General features: G+C 41.6%; 1 protein-coding gene across 1 annotated transcript in view; it reads left to right on the forward strand.

The window, feature by feature from the left end:
- OTP (orthopedia homeobox) overlaps window positions 1-473 on the forward strand; it is a 9,390-nt gene extending 8,917 nt beyond the window's left edge. The window contains exon 4 of the mRNA XM_008594531.1: window positions 138-473. Coding sequence (XP_008592753.1) covers window positions 138-432 — 295 coding nt within the window. The 3' untranslated portion in view covers window positions 433-473. The remainder of the gene's footprint in view (window positions 1-137) is intronic.
- Window positions 474-14,886: the final 14,413 nt, after the last annotated feature.

The raw sequence follows: 14,886 nt of genomic DNA on the forward strand, positions 1-14,886 counted from the left end.
CAGTTCCCGTCAGCCGCCGCCGCCGCCGCCGCCGCCATGGGCGACAGCCTGTGCTCTTTCCACGCCAACGACACCCGCTGGGCGGCGGCCGCCATGCCGGGCGTGTCACAGCTGCCGCTGCCGCCGGCGCTGGGCAGGCAGCAGGCCATGGCGCAGTCTCTGTCCCAGTGCAGCCTGGCGGCCGGGCCGCCGCCCAACTCTATGGGCCTGTCCAACAGCCTGGCGGGTTCCAACGGCGCCGGGCTGCAGTCGCACCTCTACCAGCCCGCCTTCCCCGGCATGGTGCCCGCTTCCCTCCCTGGCCCCAGCAACGTCTCCGGCTCGCCCCAGCTCTGCAGCTCCCCGGACAGCAGCGACGTGTGGCGGGGCACGAGCATCGCCTCCCTCCGCCGCAAGGCGCTAGAGCACACAGTCTCCATGAGCTTCACTTAATGCAGCCGCGCCCCGGCCCGCTCCGCCCCCGGCACCGCCCCCAGGCCGCCCCCAGGCCCTGCCGGCGCGCGCCCGGACCCCAGCGCCCTGCCCCGACGCGGAAACATGTGAAATAGGATGTTTTGTGTAGATAAAGCATTCTTGTTACATACTGGTCAATTTGTGATATGTTTTAACTTATTGTCTGTGCTTATTTATGGAATTCGGTTTTCTTAATAAATGTTTGAGCTAATATAAAGCATATTATTTCACTTTTCCGGACAAGTTTATATCAAGTTAAATGTAAATGAATAAAATAAAATCATTTTCAGTATGTGATATGGAGAACGATGGGTTTTGCTGTGACTTAGAATGGCGGGAAGGGTCTCGGGTGGGGAGGGGAAGAGGGCTAGTCTCGGGGATTCTCACATTCGCGCTCAATTCGCGCGTTTGGGAAGTGCAGCCCCTCGCCCTTCAGTAGGCTTGGGTTCAGTCTCAGGGTTGCGCGGCCAGGTCTCCGCAGCAAGGCGGCGTGCTGGAGCAAAGCCTCGGGCCAGTGAAGCCCGGCATCGAGTCGCCCGGGCCGCAGGCCTCAAGTGCGGAGGCCGGGCCGCGAGCGCCCCGCGCGAGTTCGGAGCCTCGCGAGACTTCCGGGCCAGCCCAGACTTCAGAGCCGGAGACCCGGCTACGGGCGCAGCTGCAGGCGCGGAACGCAGGGCCCGAGAGTCGATAAGCTTCTCGGGTGAACGGTTTCCCTCGCACAGTGGAACCAAGGGCGCCCCTCGCGGGCTGCAGGCGCCTGATGGGAGGCTGCGGGCGGGAGGGGACGCAGTTCGCACCCTCCGGAGCTCGGTCCCCCCGGGCCGCCCAGAGCGCGTCTGGCCCAGTTACGCGGCGGACGCGAGGGTTCGCGGCTCTCGCCTCGTCCAGGGCCTAGGCTTCTTCACGGCCTGCCCAAAGAGGTGACCGCGCCCCGGGACTTCCCCAGAGGGCGCAAATGGCGCGTCCGAAGAGGCGTGTCCAGGACAGGCGGGCTGCGAGCTGGCGCCTGTCAGGGCGTCCCCCGCCGTGCAGCTCTGGTCCGTTTCCGTGCGAGCGAACCTCGAATTTAGCCACGTGCTCAGGAGACTTCCCCAGAGTAGCAGTAAAAATTGCTGTTTCTTCGGTAGTCTGAGGGAGAAGGTTGCCGGGGTGTTTTTAACTTGGAGGCAAATCGATATCAACAGCCATCCTTTAGAAGACTAACCAAAATCAGTCTTGGGGTTTGAAATTTAATGGTCATTATAGGCGTTGAGAGGGCACCCCTTTTCCCATGGGAAGATTTCTCATTTGATTGCCACAGAGTGTAAACCCTTAAAAACACCCTTGTGCTAGAGTAGTACAGTTTCGTGCCACTGGGCTACTTGTGAATTTTAGGAATTGTTGTAATTGTTACCCAACTAAAAGATCACAGTGGAATCTCCTCAAAGGTGAGAACAAAAAGGCATGACTTTTTATGATCTGATTTGATCAGATCATAAACATATGATTTTATGTTTATGTTACCTTAGGAATTTTAATTAAAGGTAAATTTGTGGGTGGGTTCATAGAACATTTCAGTTTTACATTTTCTAAAGAGTACTTTAGAGATAACATTTAAATATTAAAATAAGAAAAAATGTTAATTTGGGATTTCATATAAAAATGGGATATTTCTGTATTTTAGAACTCATTATTTAGTAGCACAACCACAAATTTCTTAAATATTGGTAGGTGAAAAATACTTTTCCGTGTCCTCACATTTCATCATATTCTCCCTTGTCTTCTGTTAGCGCTCTTTTTTTTTTTAATTGAAATCGTGGATACTGTAATCTCAAGTCACATTTAAGAGATCAGTACCCTGTTAGCGCTCTTTTTTTTTTTTAATTGAAATCGTGGATACTGTAATCTCAAGTCACATTTAAGAGATCAGTACAAACCACAGATTGCTTCACCAGTTAGCATGGAAGGTTGTTTACAAGGATGCTAATTTTACAGCTTTTTTATGCTGCCATAAAGCATAACTTTATGATGTAGGAATGCAATAAAGGATGCTAAATGGAATCTTTAAAAATTGTATTTCTCAAAGGCAAGGGAAATGGGATCTTTCATTTGAAAAAAAATAGGCCAACTCAGAACACTGATGAGAAGTTGCAAATCAACTAAAGTGATAGATGCTTTCAAAGATACTTATATTTCATAATATAGTGGTTATTTATCAATATTATAATGAAAGTGTATAGAGTTTTTCACTTGACCTGACTCTGGAATAATATTTGTTTCTATGGCAATAGATTTTTGTATGAAGAATCCTGAACATTATAAAGTCATATATACCATTATGATAAAGGAAGACAACCTGGCCTAAATTGTTAAGGTTGGTGGTTTAGCAAAGATAAAAAGCAGAGAATGAGAATCTCAATAATAAGCCTGAAAGATTTCTGCTTTTTGAGGGAGAGAATAATATCTAACAACAGAATAATGCCTCATACTATTTTTACTCATCATTAACAGTAATCCTGACTCAAAACTATAATAATAACTAATTAAATTTAATAAGACAATAAAGACAATAATGATGAATAATATCAGAACACAGGGTAGGTAAGTACAACATGCTAGATGTCCTGCCTTTAATGAATTGTACTTTTTGCTGAGTAGTCTTTTGGTCATCAAATAGTATCACTACATGCTAGCTAGAAAAAGTCCATTATGATGTAACTGTATGATTGATTTATTCTAATACACATATTCATCCTTGTATCTTTATTTTCTCCTCAGTATTGGTACTAAATATCATACGTGGCATACAACTGATGGCAGTAAGGATGTTGCACTTAGATTACCTTTTCTTGATGATGAAAGAACTATGATATAGGAATGCAGCCTGCTAAAGAAAATGTTAGATACTGAACATGAAATAGGATGCGGAGCAATATGGATAAACCAGGGTAGATGTGAATACAGATACACAGAAGAAATGCTAACTGTGGGGCAATTTATGTTTGATGTCCTCAATGACTACTTTCCCTGAAAAAGAAAATGTATTTTTAATTTGTATCATGGACTTTACATTTTAATTTTTAGGGTAAGAAAAACAGCCCACCAAGATGTATATTCTAGTAATGTCAGTAGTTAACCTGCCAGTTCAAAGAATGTAACCTTCGTTTTCTCCTTTTCATGACATAAAAGTAATCTCATCTGAGGGCATTTATTTGGAGAAATAACAGCATGGCATGGTGAAACTACTGGCTCATTAATCCTGGCATGTACTTCCTATAGGGTTCCTTGATTAGTTAGATTCATTCGTTGGGCATTTCGGATTTTTGATTTGTCACCATTGGCTAGGTTCACTGAGTTCAGGCTAAATTGAGGCAGAAGCAATGTTTATTAGTAATTTTGTAGTATAGGCTACCCTAATAATTCATCCCAAATATCTCATCTGAAAAATATCCATTCACCCTCACTTCTAATGTGGGTTGCAGCTGTGTTCATAGAGAAATGAAAGAACACAAGTGATTGGGCATGTATTTTCTAAATTATTAATATGATGGCTAATGGCTGTAAACCCATCTTCGTATCCAATGCAGAAATTATGATTCATTTTTAAAATGAAAGCAGCAACAAAGGGGAGCACCCCCTGCCTGGCTCTCTGCTAACTCTCATCAGTGCAGAGCTTTCAGCACAGGAACCATGGCCTATTTAGCATGTGGCCATTACAGAGAGAAACAGAACAATGCCTTTGGCTTTTTCTCCTGCATGCTCTATCAAAACAAGGCATGGATTTATGAGTTACTAGAAAATACTATTAAGGAATTTCAGGTATGAACTACACGAAGGGTCCTCTTTGGATTTTGATGATGTTGTAATTGGTCTTTAAGCAGGCATAATTAGTTGTTTGTGCAGTTAAGCTGCATCTTCCATCCACATGACCAAATATCTCTTATACCCAAGTTTCCATCTTTAAAGACATATTGGATTTGAGATACACTTGTTGCACTTGCTCATACTGCCACAATTCCTGTCAGTTCTGTGTTTAAGTAATTGACAAATACCAGGAAATATATAATTGACCCACATGACATATAGAATATATATTCTTCATATCTTTCATTGAAATGTCACAGGGCTTTATATGCTTTTGCTCACAGTCCTTACTGAATCTTTTTAAGACAAACTCAAACAAAGTCAGATTAAGAACTGTAGAAGCCCTTAACACTGAAAAGATGATACGATTCTTAATGAAATTAAAAATAAAAACAGTACTAAAATTTAAAACACAAAGCATAAGTATACTGAAATTAAAATAAGTTCCTTCTAGATCTTCTAATTGTGAATTTCTGAATGAGTTTAGTGAAGCCAAATTAGTCTCTCTTTTTTCTGCCCCTGCCTTATTAATTATCACATGCTTAGTCTACCTGATAGGTAATCCAACACTGATTTCAGGAATAACATTTTCAGAGGGTATTTCATTATTTTCCCTCCAGTACTTTACATTTGAACTCCATTTTTCAGTTTACAGAGCACATTATCTCATTTAAATCATGCACCTTTATGAAGTAGATATTATAATTTCTGTTTTATAGGTGAAGAAATTGAGACTCATAGAGGCTAAGTAACTTGCCAAAGGTCACATACCTCTTTTAAGTCAGGTCTTTAGGTCATTCATACCATTGTGTATGTGACATGTAGACATTGCTCTTATTCTTAAAATATTTTCAGAGAAGAAAACTAAATAAATTCCCTTACTTAGAAATTTGTAATTTAAACAAGTGATGGTTTGAAGGGACATGATAGCTGCATTAAAATAAAACATGGTTTGAAGAGTCTAGAAACACTCCTGAATCTGACCTTTTCTCTAGAGGTTAATTCAAGATAGTTCAAATGTGCCACTGAGAAGGCTCTTTATCAGTGAGATGTCTTTATCAATGAAGTCTCCTTGTGACATGAGCTCTGGGCTGAGGTGGCAAGAAACTTGTGAGATGGCTCTGGGAGTACTTTGAGGAGTGTGGCATTATAGATGGAGAGGGGAAGGTTTGGTTCTGTCCACAAGGGAAAGGATCCTTGAGTCCCTTGGTGTTTCAGATATGTTACTTGTCCCTGCAAGATTTTATAGGGGGATCTTTGGATGTTGCTTTTGTATAATATTAGTCACAGCTCAGAATAAGCTGTTTCTCCTTTTTCTGTCCTCCACATATTAAATTCATTGTCAATCATAGATCATAAAATATTAGCATTTGAAGGGATCTTTGAATTCATCTAGTTCAAATTCCCTGACCATGGTTGTCCTTTTTTCATTTCTCACCAAGTGGACTTGCAGACTCTGGTTAAATACAGGTTAGATCTCTATCATTGGCCTAACTGCCAGAAAGTTCTTCCTTTTATTGAGCTCAGTTTGACTCCCAGTTCTTCCTTCTCTCAATACTAAAATGATTTTTCTTTTTAGTCTCTTTTTATTAATATCAGTCAGTATAATACTAGTCTGTTCTGTGACACTGGATAAACCTTATATCTCTGGCTTAACACAACCAAGGTTTATTTCTTGCTCACACAAACTCCACTGTGAGTGAAGTGACTGCAGGACAGCTCCTCTTCAAGAGGTAGCTTAGTGATCCAAGCGGAATTTAATTTTGTGGCTTAACTACCTCATTACAGTGTTTCCATGGTCTTTGTGGTAGGAACAGAGAGCTGGAAGGTTACGAACTGGCTGTTAATGCTTTGTGGCCCAGAAACTTCTGCTCATAGTCCAGTAAGTAAGAACTAATTACGTGGCTTCTTCTAACTGCAAGAGGGCAGGCAAATGTCAGGGAGCACATACATATTCTGTGAGTAGACTATGTCTCTGCTACAATTTTATTTTCTCTGTTATGAACACTCTTAGTTCCCTCACTTAACATTTTTGTAATACTTACAGTCAACAACTATTTCTTGGTGGGGCACCAGAGAAATATATGGCATCCAAGTTCTCAAAGAGCTTACCATGTAACTGGGGAGGTAAGACAAGTATATTTTAAAAAGAAAACCATACAAGGCAGTTTTTAATGGATTGATTGATCAAGTGATAGGTACTCTGATCCATATTATAAATGCAGTGGGAACTCAAAGAAGCAGGAGATCATTGGGGATAGAATTTCTGGGCAAAGCTTCCTGGAGGAACTGGGCCTTATAGGATATCAAAGTCACCCTTTAAGATTTTTTTCTCCACTTTGTTGGAGTTCTTTTGACTTTTCCTTGTGGGTCTTATTTTCAGATCTATAAAGTATGTTTTGTGTGTTTGTATACATTATTACTGAATTCTCCACTGGCCTCTTAAATGTGGAGGCATTAACCAGATTCAGATTCAGGTCTCTTGTGACCAGGGCAAGGCATGGTGGGCCATTTGCCAGACTCACTTTAATTGTCATTCATAATCTGATATAGTGTTATAGTATCACTGATATTCCCCAAGTGGATAAGTGGTAGCAATGGACATAGTAGGTGCTCAATAGAAGTTTATTAAGTTGAATTTATGTCAGATATGTTGGTGTTAAAGCACCCAGCTTATTGCACTTACTTCTGATCTGTTATATCTAGACAAGGTATTTGCCAATTAAAAATATATATTGAAGGGCTTATGTATTATTAAAATGAAAAATAAGAGCTGGCCAGTTAGCTCAGTTGGTTAGAGCATGGTATCAACAGGGTCAAGGATTTGGATCCCCATACCCACCAGCCACCAAAAAAAAAAAAAAAAAAAAAGAGAGAGATGAAAAATAAATCACTCCTGACCTCAAGCAAAATAATGTTTACATTCCCACAAAAAGAGACCATCTTTGTCCTATGGTGAGCACAGTGCTCAGAGTAAACTAGTCACCCATGGGAGGCTAATTACCTTTTCCAAAGAACGGGTGTACCATGTAGTGTCTTTGAAAAGGTAATTTAGTAAACGATGCCCTGGTATTTTGGAAGAGTTAATATGCCACTCTTAGAAACTCCAGTGACTGGATTATTTCCCACAATAGAGGGAGGAACACACACTTGCCAGGAAACCCGCTATCTTATATTTCCCTGTTGGAAGACTTAAGAGCTTCATTTTCATTTTAAGCCTAGTGGCTTCTCTGAGAACTGGTTGTATACCATGGGACATATCAGATTTGAAGAATTCTGATGAGAATTTTATCCTTAGGCAGAAAGACTGCAAGGAGGACCTTAAGGTTCTGGTAGGGGTTGCTTTGAGTTCAGGTTAGTATATTGTTGTTTCTCAGGGAGATAGTTCCCCCCTCCCCCCAGTTATAGAACAATTCTTATCCTGTCGCAACTCTGCTATAGTTGGGGACCCTGAAGGAATGCAGCATGGTTTGGAAAACATAGTTGTAGTCCTTAGTTCATGACTGTGTGAACTTGGTCCAGTCACTTAGCAGTTGTGTTTCCATTTCCTTGTATAATATCTGAAGTTCTTTCTCAATGCTAACTGTTTCTGATAAAGATATAACTCTACATTGCTGACTACTATGGGGAAAGTCAGTTTAAAAATACCTGTTAATCAGATGCCTAGGCTGGTCTTTGTCTAATCTGTTTCCTTTGAAGACATGTCCTTTTCTCTGAGGGGAGGGAATCTGATTCTGAGTTAAATCAGCGTTGTGTTAAGAGGGTGAAAAAGTAAGCACAAAACATCAGTGCTGTGCTGAAGTGTTGCTGCTACTGACAACATCTCCAGCCTCCTTGTAACAGGACCCAGGAAAGGAGTGGGGACTGCATAGGAATTACTTTCCAGAGTAGAAAAGGACAATTGGAACATGCAAGAATATAACTTTTCATAGACAAATATGGCTATGCGAAGGAATCCTCATCCCTATCCTTAAACAATTAGTGCCATGTAGTTTGTATGTCATTATAGAGTAAGGCAAAAATAATAACTAAAGCCAAAATGTTTACCCTTCAAACCCATTGTACAGACTGGGTCTCCAGACCCCTCACAGGCAGGTCCATGCTAGGTAATAAGGAAAGATCCCAGGAGCCACTGGCAGATGACATGAACTCAGTCCTCGGCTTCCTCAGTAGCAGCAGCTTATAGGTCCGGTAGCTTACAGGTCCGGCAGCTTACAGGTCCAGCGGTGTCAGTGGCCTTATAGAGGGTCCTGGGGGCACTAGCAGCAGCAGCCACCTCCAGCAGCAGGCGTGGCCTCCCCAGAACCCCCCACCCCCCTGGGGCTACCCTGGGGGTAGGAGGCTCCCTAGATCAGAACCACTCATCCTTTATACTTAAGTCCATAATCCAGGACACCTGGGTGCACATGCGCAATTACCTAGACAACTCCCTTAGGCAGAAAGACTGCAAGGAGGACCTTAAGGTTCTGGTAGGGGTTGCTTTGAGTACAGGTTAGTATATTGTTGTTTCTCAGGGAGATAGTTCCCCCCTCCCCCCAGTTATAGAACAATTCTTATCCTGTCGCTACTCTGCTATAGTTGGGGACCCTGAAGGAATGCAGCATGGTTTGGAAAACATAGTTGTAGTCCTTAGTTAGTTCATGACTGTGTGAACTTGGTCCAGTCACTTAGCAGTTGTGTTTCCATTTCCTTGTATAATATCTGAAGTTCTTTCTCAATGCTAACTGTTTCTGATAAAGATATAACTCTACATTGCTGACTACTATGGGGAAAGTCAGTTTAAAAATACCTGTTAATCAGATGCCTAGGCTGGTCTTTGTCTAATCTGTTTCCTTTGAAGACATGTCCTTTTCTCTGAGGGGAGGGAATCTGATTCTGAGTTAAATCAGCGTTGTGTTAAGAGGGTGAAAAAGTAAGCACAAAACATCAGTGCTGTGCTGAAGTGTTGCTGCTACTGACAACATCTCCAGCCTCCTTGTAACAGGACCCAGGAAAGGAGTGGGGACTGCATAGGAATTACTTTCCAGAGTAGAAAAGGACAATTGGAACATGCAAGAATATAACTTTTCATAGACAAATATGGCTATGCAAAGGAATCCTCATCCCTATCCTTAAACAATTAGTGCCATGTAGTTTGTATGTCATTATAGAGTAAGGCAAAAATAATAACTAAAGCCAAAATGTTTACCCTTCAAACCCATTGTACAGACTGGGTCTCCAGACCCCTCACAGGCAGGTCCATGCTAGGTAATAAGGAAAGATCCCAGGAGCCACTGGCAGATGACATGAACTCAGTCCTCGGCTTCCTCAGTAGCAGCAGCTTATAGGTCCGGTAGCTTACAGGTCCGGCAGCTTACAGGTCCGGCGGTGTCAGTGGCCTTATAGAGGGTCCTGGGGGCACTAGCAGCAGCAGCCACCTCCAGCAGCAGGCGTGGCCTCCCCAGAACCCCCCACCCCCCTGGGGCTACCCTGGGGGTAGGAGGCTCCCTAGATCAGAACCACTCATCCTTTATACTTAAGTCCATAATCCAGGACACCTGGGTGCACATGCGCAATTACACTAGACAATAACCAAGGAACACCCGAGAGCACGTGCCTATTTACATCAAATGCTTGGCAAGATTCTGAACATCTGAGGGGCCATGATCATTTTCCTATGTTTTCCCAACAGTCATCCAGTAAAGTATGGTTACCCCATGGATTTAACCAAAAAGGAGAAATTAGAAAATAGACAATGTAGACATATTCTCATATAGGAAGCACTCTGTAAATTTTGGTTGGATTGATTAGATTCACATAGTACCAGTTCCTTGTGTAAAGTTAGTGTGGCAACTGGCCAACTACTTATAAGTTAGAGTGGGGCAGTGCCAGCATATTTATTCAGTTGCCAAGGCAATGCCAGGTGTTTGTGACCACATGGGAGAATGAAAGAATGGGCAGCATAGTGGCTACTCAGGTGAGCATATGTACACAGGCCAGGAAGTACTCTGCTCATAACCTCTCTTTATCTATCATGAAGGCTAATAGCTCAAATCCAGGGGACATTGGTGAAGTATGTGAAGTTTTTAGGAAGCCTTCAGCTTTCTTCCCTCCCCCGACATTTTCGTGGTCATAGGACCTTATCTTCCCAATCCTTTCCCCCTATCAAAACAGAGAATTAGCTAGGATTATTTATATTTTGACTGAATAGATTTACAGCAATATGCTAATTTATCCATCTAAGCCCTTTAATTTTAGTGTAGAAAGAGTATCTTAATCCATTTAAAGAACATTTGCATAGGGGCATTCTGCAGTTTAAGAAAATTATGCCCACCTGAGATGAATCTACTTCAGTTGTTTGGGGCTGCTCAAGGAACTGGGAAAAAGGAGTGAAGAAAAATCTTTACTTGGGAGGTGGGAAAACAGGTGTTTGTTTTACTATTCAAACCATATACTATATATATTCTTTTGTTTGTTGGACATATTTCACAACAGGAAAAAAAAATACCACTAGTAATATCCTCCTTTTCCTGGTGTCGCATCCCCAAACAACAGCTTTTCTATAGTAATAAGACTTCACAGATTCCTTCAGGGATTGATTGCATCAAAGACACTTAAGTATACATATACAGAGGCACCTCTTGGTATTGTTGACTTCTTATAGGTGAATCCCAGTGCTCCAGAATCACCTTAGTCTGTCTCCTAACTTCCCAGTAGTTCTCCATCCCAAACCCCACAAAACAAACAATACTATATCTTTACTTTCCCAACTCCGTCTGTCGTCTCCCTTGAAATCCTGAGTCCATTCTTGCTGTGTAATATCCTGCTCTGAGTTTCCGTCTTCCTTACCTATGGTAATCCTCTTGTCCCCTCTAGGCAGGCAATCATCCTCCTGGCTCTAAATTTCTGCTGCATCAGAGGCACATGGATTTGGGGTCAGGGCTGGGGAGAAGCAGCTGCTGGACATGTTGCTCAAGTACCCCTCAGGTAATTGGGGTGAGGGAAAGAGAGAAAATGGGTGCTTCATGGGGGTATAACACAGGAAAGTCTGCCCTGGGGCATGGGGGTAGGTTGAGACTATGAAACCCGAGTTTGGGGAAAATCAGATCCAAATCTTTTGTCTCTTAATTTGTGTGTTTTGGTGAGTAGTTTAGCTATTTCCTGGCCTGAATGTGTAGTACCTGACACTTATTAGATGGCAAAAAATATTTGTTGAATAGATAATACTGAGTGGAAATGCAACATGGACTTTGATTTTAGGTACCAGAAAAGTGAGAGAGGAATCAAATGATTTGCTGTGTAAAAGTAAAAATCATATTGGTGTGAGTGTTCATTCACTGAAGCAATTGTATATAAAATAAAATACCTTCAAATGAACTTGAGTTCTATTTTGTAACAGTAGTAAATTCTACAAGATTTAGGTAGGATGTATCAAGGTTGGAGGGAGGTTACTGGTCATTTATTCCTTCTGTTGCTGGTTAAATTAGTCACACAAATTATAGACCAAAAGGTCATTTAGCATAACTTAGACATCTCCAAGAGACAGGAGACTCACCACCTTCTAAGGGATCCCGTTTCTTTCAAAATATTCTTAGATCAGGGGGCTGGCTGGTTGCCTAGTTGGTAGAGCATGATGCTGATAACACCAAGGGCAAGGGTTTCAGATCCCCCTACCACTAAAAAAAAAAAAAAAAATTGAAATCAAACTGAAACCATCCCCCCTCTGGCTTATTCCTGATGTGGTAAAAACAAGTTTGCATCCTTTATTACTTCATAGGTCCTCACATGTTTAAATATAGCTTTTCTGTTTCCCTTTCTTTCCTAAAATTTATGAAAACAAAAGGGACTATGATCACAGATGCTAGTTCTCCAACTTATCAAAACACTTGTTTAATCTCCTTTATTAAACAGAAGACAGATTTTATCCATAAGGAACATCAGGGTTGCTGTACTCTTTTCCCCATCCCAGACATTTAAAGCAAGTTACTTTTTTAAATCAGTATTTTTCAGTCTCTGGGGATAGGGTTTTGGAATTTCACTTTAAGGTGTGAGAACCACTGTTTCAATCACTAAAGCTATCCAGGTGAATTAAGTATAATTGATGCTAATCTCAGGAATGGGTTGCACCTGAAAAACAATGTTGAGTCTTCCTGGCCTTTCAGTTACCAGCCTTGATCAACCTTAAGTCTTTTACTGACTCGATATTAACATCTACCACCGTTAGGTCTCTTATTACAAGCTCTTTCTTTCCCCCTCTTTTCCTTAGTCATGAATTTCTCAATTATAGTTACACCTTTCCCCTACAACACACAGCTTGGATTGTTTTCCATCTCCATATCCTCAGCCCTCTCAGCTTGCTGCTCATGTAGGATAATTTGCTCTCACCAAGTTTTATGAAACTATTCCCATGCTCACTCCTTTAGATCTCATTACTCTTCAGCCTTATTTTATTCTTTCTAAAACTTTATATACAAACATTAAGGCAACTCAGCATGAACAAAATCCACTTATAATCTATTTCTGCATCTGATGGTTTTAATTGGTTATGTTCCCCTCCAATCATTGTACATATACCTGTCTAATTTTTAATATCTGTGACCAAAGCATATTTTGTATTTTGCTTCTATCTTCCATAAATATGTATATCTTCCATATTGATTTATATCTTCATATGCTTAGTTTTAATGACTATAGTTTACAGCTTTTTCTGATTATAAAAATGTTACCTGCTTATTGTAAAAATTGTTAAATATAAACACATATTTATTCATGCAAAATATATTTTAATATCTGATTCTATAGCCCCTTACCCAGAGTTAAGCATTATTAAAACTTAATGTATCTGTGTGTGTGTGTGGTGTGTGTGCAGATGAGAAAGAGAATTATTTTAAAGAATATTTTGAGTATAACAAGTCTCCTGAGTGAAAACACAACAAATGAAAATCTTTTACTTATTGCTACCCGGTCAATATGGTAGCCACTATCTTCACATGGTTATTTAAATTTAAGTTAAATAAAGTTGAAAGTTCAGTTCCTCATTCACAATATCCACATTTTAAGTACTGAAAACCCACACGTGGCTAGTGGCTACCATATTGGATAGCACTGCAGAAAGTTTTACTAGACAGCACTGACTCATAGAATTCTAGGCTGGGAGATACAGAATCAAGGTGCTCTGCTTCTTGCTGAGTTTCATGGGACTTCATTCTGTGCTTTGGTTGTGGAATTGAACAATGTAAGTAGACAGTGAGTGTCCCCGAGGGCCTTAGAAGAAATGAGTGTAAGTAGGAACTTACCTAACCTTGAGATTTCTATCTAGATTTTAATGTAGAAACTGTTTTAAGTGAGGGTAAGTGGGGCATGAGGAAGAAAGTGTTAACTACCAAGGGTATAGAATGAGAGGGATGTGAAGTTCAGGTCTAATATTTCCAAGCTTGCTATGGCTATGTACCACTTTCAAATTCACACTTCAGTGATTTTATGTCAGTGGTAACCAAAGAAGGCTTTTTTTGTTTGTTTTTGTTTTTGTTTTTCTGACCGGTAAGGGGATCGCAACCCTTCGCACAGTGTTGTCTGCACCGCACTCAGCCAGTGAGCACACTGGCCATCCTTATATAGGATCCGAACCTGCGGCCTCGGCGCTAGCAGCGCGGCACCCTTCCGAGTGAGCCATGGGGCCAGCCCAGAAGGCTTTTTAATGTAAGGCTTAAAAATGTATCTGGGGCCAGCTCGGTGGCGCACTGCTACAGTGCGCCGCTTGGGAGCGCAGCGGCGCTCCCGCCGAGGGTTCGGATCCCATATACGGACCGGTTCCCGCTCACTGGCTGAGTGAGGTGCGGGTGCGGCACTGAGGGTTGCGATCCCGTAGCCGGTCCTGGTCCAGTACGGGCGCAACACTGAGGGTTGCGATCCGTTGCCGGACACGAAAAAAGACAAAAAGGAAAACCGTTGCTGGACACGAAAAAAGACCAAAAAAAAAAAAAATGTATCTGTACGTAAATGTTGAGACTATGCCTTGGTCATTTTGAGTGGGTACATGAGGAATGTGGCAAGGAGTGCAATAGGAAAGCAACTGTGATTTGAAGTAAACATACGTGTATGTAACACACACACGTACATGTGCACTAAGAATTTTCCTGCAGCAATGTCATAGCTGCTTCAGGAAAACAACTGTCTTACCACTTACAGCTTGTCCGGTGCCTGATCTGAAATTAGCCTTACTTTCTCCTCAGGGCATCCTCAATTCCCTGCAGATCTCAAAAGCAGTTATGCATCAATACCTTGTAGACCTGGTCAGATGTGCTGCTTCATTAATTATAATGCAGATCATGGTTGTGGATTCTATGTGCAGATGTGCATAGAAAGACTTCACATGTGCACAAAGAAAAGGCTGTTGAAAAGGCTTGAATACATTGCACTGGTGCCAGTCATGTTTATTACAGGCTAGTATGGAGAATGCTGATGAATTTATTTCATGATCTGTGCAGTGTAAAGTATGTAACAGAGACAAAGCTGGGCTAGTAGAATTATATATATATAATATACTTATATATATATACCTCCTCTTCCACCCCATCCACCCCAAACCAAAGATAAAGTGAGTTTATAAAG

The sequence above is a fragment of the Galeopterus variegatus genome, unplaced genomic scaffold (assembly GCF_000696425.1).
Source record: "Galeopterus variegatus unplaced genomic scaffold, G_variegatus-3.0.2 Scaffold10973, whole genome shotgun sequence".
In the NCBI taxonomy this organism is placed as follows: domain Eukaryota; kingdom Metazoa; phylum Chordata; class Mammalia; order Dermoptera; family Cynocephalidae; genus Galeopterus; species Galeopterus variegatus.